Source organism: Oryzias latipes, chromosome 1, assembly GCF_053564925.1.
Source record: "Oryzias latipes strain Hd-rR chromosome 1, Olatipes_Hd-rR_3.1".
In the NCBI taxonomy this organism is placed as follows: domain Eukaryota; kingdom Metazoa; phylum Chordata; class Actinopteri; order Beloniformes; family Adrianichthyidae; genus Oryzias; species Oryzias latipes.
Window position 1 is genome coordinate 35,252,046 of NC_136237.1, and position 15,263 is coordinate 35,267,308.

At 40.5% G+C, this 15,263-nt stretch overlaps 1 protein-coding gene across 12 annotated transcripts in view; it reads left to right on the forward strand.

Moving 5' to 3' along the window:
• LOC101167768 (SWI/SNF-related matrix-associated actin-dependent regulator of chromatin subfamily E member 1) overlaps nucleotides 1–15,263 on the forward strand; it is a 17,126-nt gene continuing 1,863 nt past the window's right edge. Inside the window, exons 1-11 of one of the 12 annotated variants that reach the window (XM_020713377.3) lie at nucleotides 24–239; nucleotides 4,781–4,812; nucleotides 4,942–4,992; nucleotides 5,145–5,188; nucleotides 5,268–5,372; nucleotides 6,665–6,745; nucleotides 7,001–7,132; nucleotides 7,322–7,493; nucleotides 11,501–11,673; nucleotides 11,747–11,848; nucleotides 12,155–12,416. In XM_020713377.3, coding sequence (XP_020569036.1) covers nucleotides 4,986–4,992; nucleotides 5,145–5,188; nucleotides 5,268–5,372; nucleotides 6,665–6,745; nucleotides 7,001–7,132; nucleotides 7,322–7,493; nucleotides 11,501–11,673; nucleotides 11,747–11,848; nucleotides 12,155–12,416 — 1,078 coding nt within the window. In that variant the 5' untranslated portion in view covers nucleotides 24–239; nucleotides 4,781–4,812; nucleotides 4,942–4,985. Of the gene's footprint in view, nucleotides 254–325; nucleotides 885–4,780; nucleotides 4,813–4,941; nucleotides 4,993–5,144; nucleotides 5,189–5,267; nucleotides 5,373–6,664; nucleotides 6,746–7,000; nucleotides 7,133–7,321; nucleotides 7,494–11,500; nucleotides 11,674–11,746; nucleotides 11,849–12,154; nucleotides 12,417–15,263 lie in introns of those variants that run through there. The other 11 variants (XM_078946479.1, XM_078946485.1, XM_011494194.4 and 8 more) reach the window with 11 other exon arrangements.

Below are 15,263 nucleotides of genomic sequence, written 5' to 3' on the forward strand. Positions count from 1 at the left end.
AATGAAATTCAGGGCTGCGGTGCTGACAGTTAAGGAGCGATTAGCATCACTGCCGAGCTAAGGAGGCACAGCTGTAATCAGGCAGAGGGTGGGGGTGCATTTCTGGAAGATTCTGCAGGAATCATTCGAGAGTGGACCCCCTTTCATCCGTTTATTCAGGGGAATGTTTATGTCTCCCGGTTGGGCGGTTAACCTTTCAAGTAAAGCCGCAACATAGTGGGGGGACGGAAGGTTTCGGGGTGAGTTTTTCTGTGTAAGTGTTTGTTCGTGGCAGTCATAAATGAAGGGGAAATTAGCGAGTCTGCACTCGAGCTCGTGTAACAGCACTCCGTATGCTAATAATATGACGAGGTGTCGTTAACTTTTCATTGAGGCGGCTAAGCTAAATTAGCGAGCCTGTGTTATCACGGGAGGCTCCGCGGCTAACTAAGACAGTTAGCCGCCTTCATCGTACCCCCCCCCTCGAGCAGGTCTCGTTCCCTCCGGCTTAAATCTAAACAAAACGTCACCGTTTATTCCTCTTTCTATTTATTGTAATTAGCATTCGTTGCAGACCGCGTAACTAAACAACAAACTTGTTAGCGTGTAGCATGCTAATGCTAGGTAGCTAGCTAATTCGAAGGTGGTTCTGCTTGAGAACGAAGAAAACCAGTCCAGCACCAGAACTAGCGCGGTACCGACACGTCCACTAGGTCCAGATTTTTTAAGCTATAAACACTAGTCTTACAGTATCCTCAGTGCCGTTTCATTAGCTCAGGGACACAAGTCATTGATGATACTGGAGGGGGCGGAGAGGTCGGAAGTCCGCCCTAACATGTAAATTTGAAGAAATCAGATTCTTGAGATGTAGTACTAAAATTTTTATAAAATGAAAAATATACCAGGTGAGTAAATACTATAGAATACCTTCTCACAATATAGTTTTTTTAAACATGGGTTCTGCTGTGGTCAGTGTTGGGGTAATGACAAAAGTAACGAATTACTGTAGTTTAAATGCCTTTGTCAGTAATGGAGTAACGTAATGAATTTCGGTAATTAAATTACTAGACTAGAGAAACCCTCATGGTTTCATTACTCACATTTTGGTGAGGTGAAACCTTAGGTGACTTATAAAACAAATGAACTTGTGTAAACAGTTGGCGATGACATTGTCTCTTGTTTGAATAAAAACATCCAATGCTGAGTTGGAGATTGGTCAAAGATGAAGAGAGCAGTAATTTGGACGAATTTATAGGGGCATTTGGCAACTGTAGATATTAGTATTATTTCCAATTTTTTGGAAAACCTTTCAGTCAAGTGCAAGTTTTGTCCTGGAGGTGGACTGCTGTCCACTGCCCTAGTGTCAATGAGCAACCGTTCCACAGACTACTGCCGGCATACAATGTTCATTTTTTAATGTTCAAATGAATGAGGTGGTGCTAAAAAAAAAACCCTGATTGCTGTCGTGTAGCCTCTGTTTTTATTTTGTTGATTTTACTCGGTATCTTGTTGCTTGTGCTTCGTTCCTTTGAGAATTTGCATGAGTGGAAAAAAGTAAAGTAACGAGTAGTGAATTACTTGGGGAATGACTAAAGTAATTTAATTACAATTTCAGCCAGTAACTAAAGTAAAGTAATCAATTACTCTTTAAAAGTAATTTACCCAACACTGTGGTTCAGGGTGGGACTGTTAGCCATTATCATAAAAGTTAGTTGTTGGTCTCCTATAAAACCCACTCCAGTGAAAGTAGTGGTTTTAGTGTTTTAACATGTTCTTGTTGAGATTTTCCCATGATGGAGGACCTATTTAAATAAAATTAAGAATAAAACTGTGTTTCTTAGTATTTCTTTCTTTAAATAGTCGTGAATCAGGAACAGATGAAAATTACTGTTGGGAAAATGCTTGTAGTTCTTACAGTCGGCAGGCCAGAACCTTCCTGCTCTGCTCCATTCCAATGCATCCATTTGTAGATGACTAAATCTTCAAACTATACAGCTAGATAGCTGAGGTATTGCTCGCCATTGTTGTTGCACTGGTAATGTTGTGTTGAGGTTGTGAGGGGCTGTAAACTAGCAGGAGAGAGTGTAGGCAAAGGGATGACTTAGAATTTAGAGGCACATTTCTGGTGAACTCCTGCTGCTCTGCAGACACTAAGGCCTAGAAAACGACCTAGTTTTAAAAAAGAAAATCTCGGCTAAAACCTGCATCATCAAAATGAAAAGACCACTGGGAACGCTTTTACAACAGATCCAAAGATGTTTGGAGCGGGACTTTAAACTCACTCCTGGGCAGTTTGGTTCAGACCATTTTGTTTTATTAAATCCACCAGATTGTTTGGGAAAGCCCATCTTAAGTCCATAGACCAAACAAAACTGGCCTTAAAGCCAACCACTAAAATCAGGATCTTGGTTTGCTTGCTAGTGCTTTCTGTTGGGTTTCACTACACAGAGTGTAAACGATCGTTTTTCTCAAATGAACCCGTAGGTGAGGTTAAATGAGCCAGACACTCATTGTTTGTATGTAAAGTGTCAGTCATGGCGTTCTGTGGTCACTCAGCATTAGTGGAAGAAAAAAAAGGTTCTCAGAACAGAATGGTTATTTGGTATTATCCTTCATACAATGGAAAACAAAGTTAATTTGCTTTTAAGATTTGTAAAGCATTTACTAGAATTTGTAATTGCTGTCAAATGTAGCCTCCATTGGTCGCTTTGTCCGACTGGACTGGAATGTCAGTTGGGTGGACGATAACGTATTTCCTTGTGCTTAGTCATTTATTTATTTTAAATACCTAAATTGGGCCGGGCTTCCAAAGAAAGGGTATTTCTCTGTCACCACCTGGTGTGAGTCACACAAGCACTGTGGTCAGGAGTGCAGGGCCACACAACATGGAGTTTGTTCACATGATCTTGAGAAAGATCTTTAAATGTCATTCTGCCCATTCTCAAGACATTTACAGCACTTTTTTAAAAAGTAAAAAAAAGGTTCACATAAAATCACATTGTGATCTTATTCCTATGCAATGATTTGGATAAAGTTGTCTAAAGATTCAGATTTTGTGATTCAAAAAAAAAGAATTAAATTGGACATGGTGACTATTTATGTCTACCGGTAGTTTAAAAATTCTCTTCTCATTTATTGCATTAACTTATCATGTGTGCACTTTTTTGGCATTTTTAAGGTTAGCCAAAGCTAAAGCTGGTGTGTCGTTTGCTCTGGAGTCTCACAATAGGCCGCGCTTGAGTTCTTTGTTCTTCTTGAGTTTTTTTTTTGTTAGCACGCTTTGCTTATTTTCGAAGACGTCCCGAATAAATAAGTTGTTTCTCTAAAGCAGCAGCAAAAAAGTGATGAAGATATTCAGCAGGTAAACTGATAGTTTCATTTGTTTAGAGAACCGTTTGACAGTTTTTATTAAAACAAATTAAAAGGAGGCGTGACACAAAGCGTTATAAATGTACGTAAAGCTGAAAGGCTCAGAAACCTCGTCTTAGATGTTTTACTGGTGAAACTGGGAGATGTAAGACAGACCTACTTGAATGAATCCGAAGTCAGTCGAGGACGAGATAACAAATACTTTTCATTAGTTTTCAAATCTGAGATAATAGATTATGTTTCAGTGTAAACTATTTATCCTGTCTTTGTTTTAAAAACAAAATGTATTTTTTTAACATTTAATTCAGCAGCAACACCATTTTCCCCACAAACCAAAGCATGCAGGATCTGCAATTAACCGCCTTTTAAAACGTTTCTTTTGCCACATTCAGGTCTGTTTACGCTCTGACCTGTTGAAGTCACTTCTCTGGAAGCCGTCGGATGCAGTGATGAAGCTGAAACGTCTCCAGCAGGAAATGGTTCTGCTGCCATCCAAAGAAAAAATAAACCTTCCTCCCTAATTCTAAATGTCTCTCTATGCTGATGAGGCTGCTTTTACAGCAGTTAACCCTAAAATGTGTTGAGTCACATTTTGTTCTTGTCTGTTTTGTAAATTGCTTTGAATTAAAGTGACGCTTAAATGACATAATAAAAGGTCAAGAGCTGATTGGACAAAACAGTCAGTCTGAAAGTTACAAAGCTGATTTTGATGCTATGAAGCATCGTAGAACCACAGCGAGACTCTTCATCCTCACCTGGAGAAAAAGGGGGAAGAGAGGAGAGAACTTTTCCAGGACCGACTCACCTCATCCTGGAGGTTCTCTAAGAGGAAGCAGGAGAACACGGAAAGGAAAGCACGCCTCGCTTGATTCACTGAAGGTCAGAGTTCTGGATGCAACAATCGGAAAGAGACTTTTGGACAAAAATGGATCCATTGGAGAGTTCAAAGAGAAACTGCTGAGCAAAGAGACTCGTTTCATATTTGAATGCAATAAAGAACGGATCTGGATTATCTCCAAAACTTTAGGACACATCCTCTTTGGACTAATATCTGGATGAAACCTACAGTCTTTCTGGAAAGTTAGACATAGTGGGGGGAGTGTGATAATGTGGGGCTACAATCCAATAATTAATTATTTTTGTTTTCCAAAGCAGAAAGTTCATCACCTCATGAGCTCACCTGGGTTTCTATACAGGCGTTGGAAAAGACACATTTTTATGTTTAGACAGTTTGGTTTTCATTCATGATTTAACTTTTCTTTCTTTTGGTGAATAAATAACATCTCATAAAAAAGCTATTTTTTTTTACTCTGCTCATCTTTCTGTTAGATAAACTTTATTCATCTGAATTGTTTACAAAAATCAGTCGGCTATTGGTGGAGTTGGGACTGAGCGTCTGAATTTCATGCTGCCGTTTGTGTTTTTACATCAGGGTTAGTCAATGCTGGATTGGATCAACACAAGGTTATTGATTCTGACTTTTTTATCATCATGTGATTAAGAAATGGCCACATGCTGTTTAAAATAAAAGCTGATTTTTTTAGTCTTAAGTATTTATGGCATTTTTCTGCTTTGTTTTTTTTTTTTTCACAGATCCGATGACTGGATAAGACTGAAAGCTCCTCCTCACTGTCAAGATGTCAAGTAAGAACCGACATAAACGGGTTTTAGAGCTGCTGTTATACTCTTACTCAATAGTTCCAGTGATGTTCTATCATTGACTGCTCATATAAAGTCAGTTCCTGCTGGTCATAATTAGTATTTGACACTCTTTTTAACATTTTCTTTGACAACAGAGAGGCCATCTTATGCCCCGCCCCCTCCTCCTGCCCCTACAACTGTAAGTATTCGTATGTTGATTTTACAGACTGAAATCAAGCTTTTTCAATATTCCTGACTGTTTCTGTCTCATTTCTCAGCAATTGCCCAACACCCCCGGCTTTGTGGGATACAACCCATACAGCCATCTGGCCTACAACAACTACAGACTCGGGGGGAGCCAAAGCAGCAACAGTCGGGTAACGGTATGATTGTTTGACTGAAGAGCCGGGGTGACCGAGTGTGTAAATGAAACGGAGAAATCCTTATCGCTCATCAGTTCACTTCCAGTAAGAGCTCACACAGCAGTGAGCGCGCTCAGTCAAACGAGACTGTATTCTGTGAATGAAAGGTCAACACCCTCATTCAGCTGCTTTAGTCTCAATGAAGACCAAAAATAAAAGCACAAATGGTAATCAAGCAGGATGTTAAGCTTTCTAAAATTATACCTGAAACATTTTTAGGTTTTAAAATGCATATAAAGGACTTTTGAGTCAAAAAACCTTCCCATCTGTCATTTCTTCTGACCTCTGTCTGGTTGTTTCTGGTCAGTAGCTTCTCATAATGTGATTTGTAGAGGACCAAACCTGCTGCAAAGGCTTGAAATGGCTTTGTTTTGATAAAAAGCGTATAAAGTTTCTCTGAAAAAGCTGTCAGTTGTTGCTCCATTTGTGCAGTTTTGCTTTGTGTTTTTGTTGGAGTCATGATCGTGGTCGAAGCGGCGAGGCGGTTTCCTGATTAATTGCAGCCATTAGTGTAGAAATGTCATTGCATTTCGCTTTTAACCACATCATTAAACCAGCGTCTTGTCGCCTAAGTCTTGTTCTTTTGTTTTAACTGCTGTTTTTCTTACTCCTTGGTGCTATTTCTTTAAGGTGGAAAAATTAAAAAAAATATTAAAAGATATATATATATATATTAATGATCCTTCATGACTTGTTTGAACTGGAATCTTCAGCGGCCAATGAAATTGTTTTTCTATAGTTAAGTCCAAGTCTAAATTCCAAATCCATTAGCATTGGCAGCAGAAGAATTTGGGGATTTCCTTCTCTACTCCAAAATTGAACGCAGAAGAACTTAAGTGTCGGAGGACAACTTTTGCTTCTTTGCTGACTCTGACGCTGAAGACGAGTTCATCTGCGTCTGCTCAAATGTGTTTCTAAAAAACCTGGGCCTTCAGTGTTGCCATGGCATCACAGACTCTGGCGCAGTAATTTAGCTTCTGCATGCAAGCTGTGGTTGGCTGACTTTGATAACATCATTATGTCTGTCAGTTGGAAAATCTCTCCTTAAGAGCTTTTTTCTTTTCTTTTTTCTTCTTGCTCAGTCTGTTCCTGATTTTTCTTTTTTTTTTTTTCCTCTCCCGCTGCATTAATGACGTCTCCCGAAACGTTAGGAGATCACATAAATGTCTCATCACAGTAGTTTGGGAGTTGTGTTTAAATGTGGTGCAACCAAAGCAGCCACGCCTCCAGATAACTTTATTTTCTCTCTCTAGAATTCCTCTGGAATAAATATCCCCAAACCGCCGAAGCCGCCCGATAAGCCGCTGATGCCATACATGAGATACAGCCGCAAGGTACGCACGCTGACTGAAGGCATTTCTTTGTTTTCATTTGCTCTGCTGGACGGCGGGACTGATCTAGACGTCCCGCGAGCTTTGGTTTAGCGGGATAGCTACTGCCAGATCATGACGTGGGGTTTATCAGCTTTGGAGTTGCAGCTTTAAAGCACACGGCCTCCTCTGGTTTGTGACCTCTCTGCTAAGAGATAACCACGCATAGCCCCTCCAACCCAGCCCAACCCCACACCCATGTCTGGTTCTCATCACCAGGTTTGGGATCAAGTAAAAGCCTCCAATCCTGATCTGAAGCTATGGGAAATTGGGAAGATAATCGGTGGCATGTGGAGGGACCTCACTGATGAGGAGAAACAGGATTATTTGAATGACTACGAAGCAGAGAAGGTTGGTTGTTTTACAGGGGGGGTGTTGGTGGTTTGTTTTTTCTCTGATGGGTGACCAGTAGATGTGTGCCCGACATGAATCCCTCCTTTTATTATTCTTTCCTGTCTAACAGCCCTCTGAGTGGAAGGTTCCACATACTTGCCCGTTCTTGTCATTTCTGTCATCTTCTCTCCCCCCCCCCCACTGTAGATTGAGTACAACGAGAGCATGAAGGCCTACCACAACTCTCCGGCCTACTTGGCCTACGTCAACGCAAAAGGTCGGGCGGAGGCCGCACTGGAAGAGGAGAGCCGCCAGAGGCAGTCCAGGCTGGACAAGGGCGAGCCGTACATGAGCATCCAGCCAGCAGAGGATCCAGACGGTAAGGCTGGTCAGATGCTCCTCAAGGTTCACATGCAGGGATGCAACAAAAAAGAATAGCCCACACTGCACAGATGGAAGCTAAACAAAGCCATCATGCAGTGGACATTCTGAGAAAACGAACTCCTGAAGCACCTGAAAAGAAGATAAATGCACAGCTTCACTTCATTGGTGGAATAAAGACGACTGAAGCAAAACAGTTTCTAAGAAACACAAAAATGAACCAAAAACGTTTTGAACGATTGTTGTTAAAGCTGGCAAAACGCTCCTTTAACCCTTTAACACCAGAGCTTCAGACCAGTGTTGACCTTTGTTTTTCAAAGTACTGTAACTCTTCAACCGTTTATGCATTCATAGTAATTCCAAAGGCTGAGAAAAGCAGCTTTGCACTGATATCCAGCACTTTTTAAGGTGCACTCAATGTAAATCAGATGATTCCGATGCAGAGAGAATTGGCAAACGTGGGTCATAATCCGTTGGAATTACGCTGATTGTGTAAACAGTCGTATAGTTGGGTCAAAGGTCGTGGATTACTTCACGACAGCTCTAGTGTTGAAGGGTTGATGATAAATTAAAAAGGAATGCTAAGAAGATAAACTGCTTTAAAAATTCAGGTTACCATGATGCCAGAAATACACATTTATCCTTTGATTGTAAATACAACAATTTTATAAATTCAAAATTCTGCTGCACACCATGTTAAATAGAGAAACTGCAGGTTGGAGTAAACAAAAGTGAATAAATCAACATAAAAAAATGCTAAATTGACAGAAGAATCAATTAATATATACTAAACTGTATGCAAATGATATAAAGAAATGATTAAAAATTTCAAAGCTTTAGATCTAAATGAATGAATTTTACGCTAAGTTCATTTTAAGTGTGTGAATATGATGCTGAGGTATACTTCTAATTTCAGATGATAAAATGATCATTTTAGAAATGAATCGAAGAAGATGCAAGAAAATATCTGAGGAAAAATCTGTTGGAAAAAAGCTAAAAATGCTGCAACGACTAAAGAAATCTAAGTCAAAACTAAATCACAAATGTTTACTTTGTTGAAGAAATTGTTAGATGACTGTCAGTGAACAGTCAATGATGCTAAACATAAAAATATGATGCTTATATCGGCTAAAGCAGCTTCAAGAACATTAAAATTAGGTTTGAAACTATTCGTCTTTAGAGCATTTTATTTCTAAATATTATCATTTGCAATTTGAATTTATTTAAAAAGATTAAAAATAAATTTGAATTTGATCTAAAAAAAGAGGAAAGTTGAAAGTGAAATCATAGTTTCTCTGATTTAAGTTTTCTGACTGAGACTAAACAATTGAAAGGTTTTTGCATTGATGTCAGTTAGACTTTGATAGGTCACTATTTTTAAAAAGTTTCAAAAACACAATGTGCGTCATTTGGAGCTGAATGTTTGCAAAGCTTTTAACAGATGAGGCCAGAAATTGAGACGGAGTGAGTCCTGAAGGCCACGTGACCGACGGATCCTCTCTGCCTGCTGCGCCACAGTCGATCCTCAGTTTAAAAAAAAACACCCCCCCCCCCCCCCCCCTGGCTGCAGATTGGGACAGCTTTTCGTCTTTGTTATGCTGGAAGTGTTTACACTACTTTGTAGGTATCCTTGGCCTCGGTTTCAGCGTAATTATAAAATTTACATTCTTCCCCGTGTTGTTTTTGAGTGTGTGACGCACGCCAGCGTTCGACAGAGAAGACGTTTGTGTTACACCCACCCTCGAGGAAATGATGCTTGTCTGGGGTCTGGCGGGGTTACAGCCCGACTTAATCATCTCCAGGAAAAAAGACAGATAAAACAGCTACTACTTAGAAGCACCCCAGACTATAAAAATGTTCAAGCCGGCATCCCGGTGGGCTGTGTTCTGAACACGCCGCACGCATGGCAATGATTAAATGAGACGTAGCTACATGGCTACATGCTCAGACACCATGTTTTATGAATGTATTAATGCCTTTGAATCTGCTGCTTTGCTCCGTTCTGTTCCTGTCGACATCAGAGGCTTTTTTTTTTGTTTTGTTTTTCACCTCTGCATACTGAGTGTAATTTAATCAGAAAAGAAATCTCAGGTATTCTCTTGGTGCAGCAGTTTTGTTCCCACATTCAAATAAGACACGAGAACAAAACAAAACGGTCCAGAGTTGCGTGTGGCAACGAAAACAGGATTTTATAGAAAAAGTCTATTCTCAAACGCAGCCTTGACAGAACCTCCCTGACTGCTTCCTGTTGTGGTGTCGCTGCACCTACACGTGTTCCTTTGAAGCCCTCAGCTGAGGTTTGTCTGTGCTCTTTGGAAAGTTTTACCCATGCAGCTACAGCGCTGGCTGACACTGAGTCACTCTGTTCCTGCAAATACTGAAGTGCCAGCTAATGTGAACCCCATGGGCTCCTTAAAAGATCCTCTAGGAGAAGCACTGGAGCTCTTTAAATCTCTGCTCCCGGTCTGCAGCAACTACGTCTGTTTTCAGCTTTTTCTTAGTCCAGAGGGCCTCGTTCAAATGAATATGATGCTGTTAAAGTTGAGTTTTTGTTTCTAAAACCGTTGGCTTGAGTGACATTTGGGACACACCCCAGGCATTAAATTAGCTGATGGCTCCGCCCACTGCCCAATGTCGCCTTGAGGGGTTAACAAAATGTTAAAACATGTGTCATACATGCTAAGGGCGAAAAAAAAAACATAGATGTGGGGATAATCTGAATTTCCTGGAAGGATTTATTGAAAAGAATGTCATAGAATAGGCCGTACGGTGGCGCAGTAACACTTTCATTCTTTTAATTTTCTCAAAAACCAATTGAGGAGCTGGAATGAAATGGATTTTAGGTGGAAAACGGCGCTCAGAATCTGTCCAAATGTTTTAAATCAACTTTGGTGAATTATGAAGTTTCTCGGTTTGAAGGATTATGGGAGCATTATGGGTACCGTAGTCCGGAGCCGACCTGCTGTGGTTCAACAGAGACGGTCAAAGGACCAAATAAATAAAAGTTTTGGATCTTTTTGTTGATGTAAATCTAAACTTTGACTTATTTAACATCATTTATTCTGTGGTATTCAATTATATGTCATATAATTGATTAGATGCTCTGTCTTTAACTTTTAATTAATTCTTTGTATGATTTTTAAAGGTCATTCGAGTTTCCTGATTGAATAGAATCCTATATGAACAAACGGCATCTTTGCACGAACATTTCACCTCCGACTCTTCAGAGAAAACCTAAAACGAAAAACTCTGCACTGTTTAAGACTCAAATGACGGAGAAAAAGGAATAAAACAATTTAAAATAAAATATTCAGAAAATGTATATTCTAGATAATTTTGATTAGAAAGAGGCTAATCCCATGTGCTCTTTTTCTTTATTTGGAAGTATATTTTTTTTAAAGAATTCAGTTTATCTGTTTTTGTATTGATCGGGTTTTGGGATTAAACAGCAACAATTATAATGATTGTTTCTTCTTTTTGCTTCTTTTAATTCTTTTTTGTCTCAACTTTCTATTTGTTTTACTAAAAGTGACATTTTTGAGTCGTTTTGTCTTAATTTAAAGTGAAAATCCTTTAAAATCTTTAAAGGAAAGCGGATGTCTCATGACTTCAGGCAGCTCTGAAGCAACGTTTTCCCCCCTGAAGGGATTCAAAAGTAAAGAAACTTTATGCCGAAGGCTTCTAACTTCCCCGTCATCCTGCGTTTTAGTGGCCTGGGAGTTTATTTTCAAGGCAAATGATTGAAGAGGGAAAATCGCAGACTACATCTTCAAACATCTGTCCACAAAAAAAGAGATGTGATTTACTGCTTGTCCCGTTCAGCCTGCGATAACGGCTCAGCTCAGCTGAGAGACGAGTTTTGACGTAATTGCAGGCACTCAATTCTGACTGTGTAAACTTTCTCTGGGCTTTTCTTTTTTTTGCTTGCAGCAGGATTTGTGTCACTTGCTAAAACTCCCTTTTCTGCAGCAAACTTCACGCTTTTTCCGTTTTTTTCTCCTGCAGATTACGACGACGGCTTTTCCATAAAACACACGGCCGCCGCTCGTTTCCAACGCAACCACCGCCTAATCAGCGAGATCCTCAGCGAGAGCGTGGTGCCGGACGTGCGCTCCGTCGTCACCACGGCTCGCATGCAGGTCCTGAAGCGGCAGGTCCAGTCTTTGATGGTCCACCAGGTGGGGTCCCTTCGTCATGTTGGTGTCAAACCTGCAGGAACGTTGTCTCACTGCTTTCCTCGCCACCTCACAGAGAAAGCTGGAGGCAGAGCTGCTGCAGATTGAAGACCGCCACCAGGAGAAAAAAAGGAAGTTCTTGGAAGCCACAGATTCCTTCAACAATGAGCTGAAAAGGGTACAGTGTTTTTGGCAGCAGATTATTGTTTGCTTGCACGCGAGCTTCCCTCTGCACGCCGCGTGCGGCTCTTAAAGCCACCAGCTGCTCATAACTCCATCCACATGTTCTGGCGACCAAGCGGCTGTCAGCACTGGTGATTTGCAGCATCCATGATGGCAGATAAATGCAGTGCACAGAGTTCACAACAGGTGGTGCCGTCTGCCCTCTGCAGACGAGCGAGCTGCATGCAGCTCTATGCGCAAGTGGTCACCAGTTTCAGCAATTTAAGCTGCGCAAAACCATGGTTTTCCTCTCTGTTTGCAGCTGTGCTGCATGAAGGTGGAGGTGGACATGGAGAGGATCTCTGCAGAGATCACCGCAGCAGAGGAGGCAGCACGCAAGCGCATGGCGGAGCGTGAGAAGGACACAGGGGACCGCGGTGCCAAAGAGGCCCCCCCCTGCGTCTTAGCGGAGGAGGAAAAACACATTTGCGCAACACATGGCGGCAAGTCGCAGCAGCGCGCTCTGAGTGAGAGCAGCAAGGAGGGGGAGGAGGCGGAGGAAGCAAACCCTGCAGACGAGCCAGGTGAGACGCGCTGACCTCCGTCACCCTGAACAAGTGAGGCGCTAACGCCAGAGCAGGTCAGCTTAAAAAAAACACACCAAAGAACAACGAAAAGTCAAAAGTGACATCAATGTTTATTCTTCTATTTTGGAATATAAAGGCATGAGCCCCCCCCCTCTCGAAAAAGGATATTTTCAGGAGAGCTGTTTGAAACAAAATTCAATGGTTTCCTTTGAAAATAAAAGTGAACTTCATCCTCATCTTCCTATTCTGGTTTAAGAACCCCCCCCCCAGAGCCTGTCTTGTTTGATCCCCCCCCTCCCAACAAAAAAAAAAACCTCCCTACAAACCCCCTCAAGCAAAGATGTTTCTGTCCCATTGATCATATAAGAGACGTGGACCAAGCGAGTGTGACGTCATTCACAGAAAATGACTTCTGGCTCCAAACAAACGAAGCCAATTCGGTCAGCATTTATCTTCGAGATACGGATGCCACCATGTTTAAGGAAGCATCTTTGTTGCATAATTAGAAATAAAAGTCAAAACCAGAAATGCTTTTTCATTTTCAAAAGGAAGCTGCATTTTTGGACTCAAAATTAAAATGAAAAAGCAATCCACCAAAATGCTTTTTCATGTTCTTCCTCAACACCGCTTATTCTGTCACTTAATTACATTTAATTACATTTTGAAGAATTGCTTTTTCATTTTAATTTTGAGTCATTTGATGCAGTTACATTTTGAAAATTAAAAAGCATTTCTGTGAATCCATTTTAATTGTCAAATTAGACATTTCTACAGGAATTATGCTACACATTTACCAGAGAACTTTTTGAAAATTAAATGTCAAATACCATTTTCTTTATCATTTTAATTAAGTGACAGAATAAGCGGTGTTGAGGAAGAACATGAAAAAGCATTTTGGTGGATTGCTTTTTCATTTTAATTTTGAGTCAAAAAATGCAGCTTCATTTGAATGAAAAAGCATTTCTGGTTTTGACTTTTATTTTGAATTATGCAACAGAAATGCTTCCATACATATTGAAGTCAATGATTAGTCCCAGTCGGTCTGAGTTGCCGTTTCTATGTCAACCACTCTTGCCAATCAGGAGTGAGCTTGTTGGAAGTCCACACCCCTACCTCATGAACGTGGGCCGTCAATCAAACAATCCAAATGTTGGGCGTCGGACCACGTGCTTTTATTGAAGCATCTGATTAGTCGGTTTATAAATTATATAACTTATAACTACAGAAAAGTAGCATGAAAAAAATAGGATTAACAAGAATATGTTTAAAAAAAAAGGTTTTGAGAGCAAGAATGGTTTTTCTGACCATAGAAAGACTGAGCAACAGCTGTTTATTTCTCTATTGGAGTCTATGGGAGTTTGGCTTCTTGGTGGGGCTGTGTCAGTCACTCCAGTTCTCAGATACAGTCATGACCTCACTGTACCTCCCCCCACATATCATCCATTCATCCTTTTCCTGTCCCCTACGTTTGACTACGACACACATGTAAGGTTAGTTCCCTTTCACGCTTTGAAATCTGAGCTTGAGGCGTTTCTGTTCCGGCCGTCCGGCCCTTTCTTTGTGACGGAGAGCCTGAACAGAAACGATCTCTCTGGGAAACAGCTGACGTCTCTTTTTCTGTTAGTCATTTTAAAACGGACAAGGCTTCCATGTTTTCTCAGACGGACTCATAAATAATAGAGATACAGTCGTCTCTCGTTTGTCATTCGAGTTACGTTCAAAAACAAGGTGAAATCCACTGTAACCATCTTTATTTTTACAATTATTATAGGGGTTTAAGGTAGTGAAACCCCTCACTACACACTTCTCTCAGACAGACATTAACATTTTCAAACTTTTTTTCTCTAGTTTAAACTCTTAAAGTTCAAACCTTGGCAGCTAAAAAAGGCCACTTTTGGAGAATGATATCAAAGATCTGCTTGCAGTTAAAGATTTATGTAAATTTGGCAAGATGAACGCATTCTGTACTGCAGACAAAGATTGATCGACCATAGACTAAAGCCAATCAGGACACAGAATAAAATTGGTTGTAAAAAAACAAAACAATAAAAGCATTGCACAAAAAAAACCATGAAATAGCAAGAACACAAAGGTGAACTGCAAAATTGCAAAGGGACCACTGTATACTGAGGTCAAGGAAGCAAGAACTATTAAGTTCATGTTTTTCTTTTAATCAGACAACTAAAGGATGTAGGTGTAGTTCACGTTTACAATGTTTGAATCTGCAGTCGTCCTCAAAAAGTTCTGCGTTTGTCATATTGTGTCACTGCCAGCTGATCTGCTAGATAAGGGACTTGTGGTCTTCAGAGACGAGCATCCTAAGTGAATCGCATCTCGGATTGTGTTGTTTCCAAATTACTTGGTTTCTGTTAATTTTTTTGATCCAACGTTTGAGCTTTTATGCGTTTGTTCTTGTGACTTTTGCATTGTCCCAGTGCATGATGGGATTGCTCACTTTGCTGTCATTTGATTTGATTTGATTTGATTTGATTGCTCCATTTCTTCTTTTTTTGATCTTGTGAGTCTTTCTGTTGTCTCCCTAAAAAGAAAAAAAGCAGCAGAATAACACAACGCAAGTCAGCAAAACCGCAAAATCAGTGCATGATGGGATCAACAATCCCATCATGCACTGGGATTGTTCAAACGTAACCCTGGAAACGGCATAAGACAAGATGAGGCGGAGTGGCTGAGTCACAGGATAGGTTTATGTACATTTTTGAGTGTAATTATTCAAAAGAAAATAACTATTTTAACAAAAGAGTAAACGTCTCCCAACCTGCAGCTGTGACTGCGACAGTAGACATTTCTACGCTGATTCAGCCGTTGGTGGGGGCGTGGGGGGGC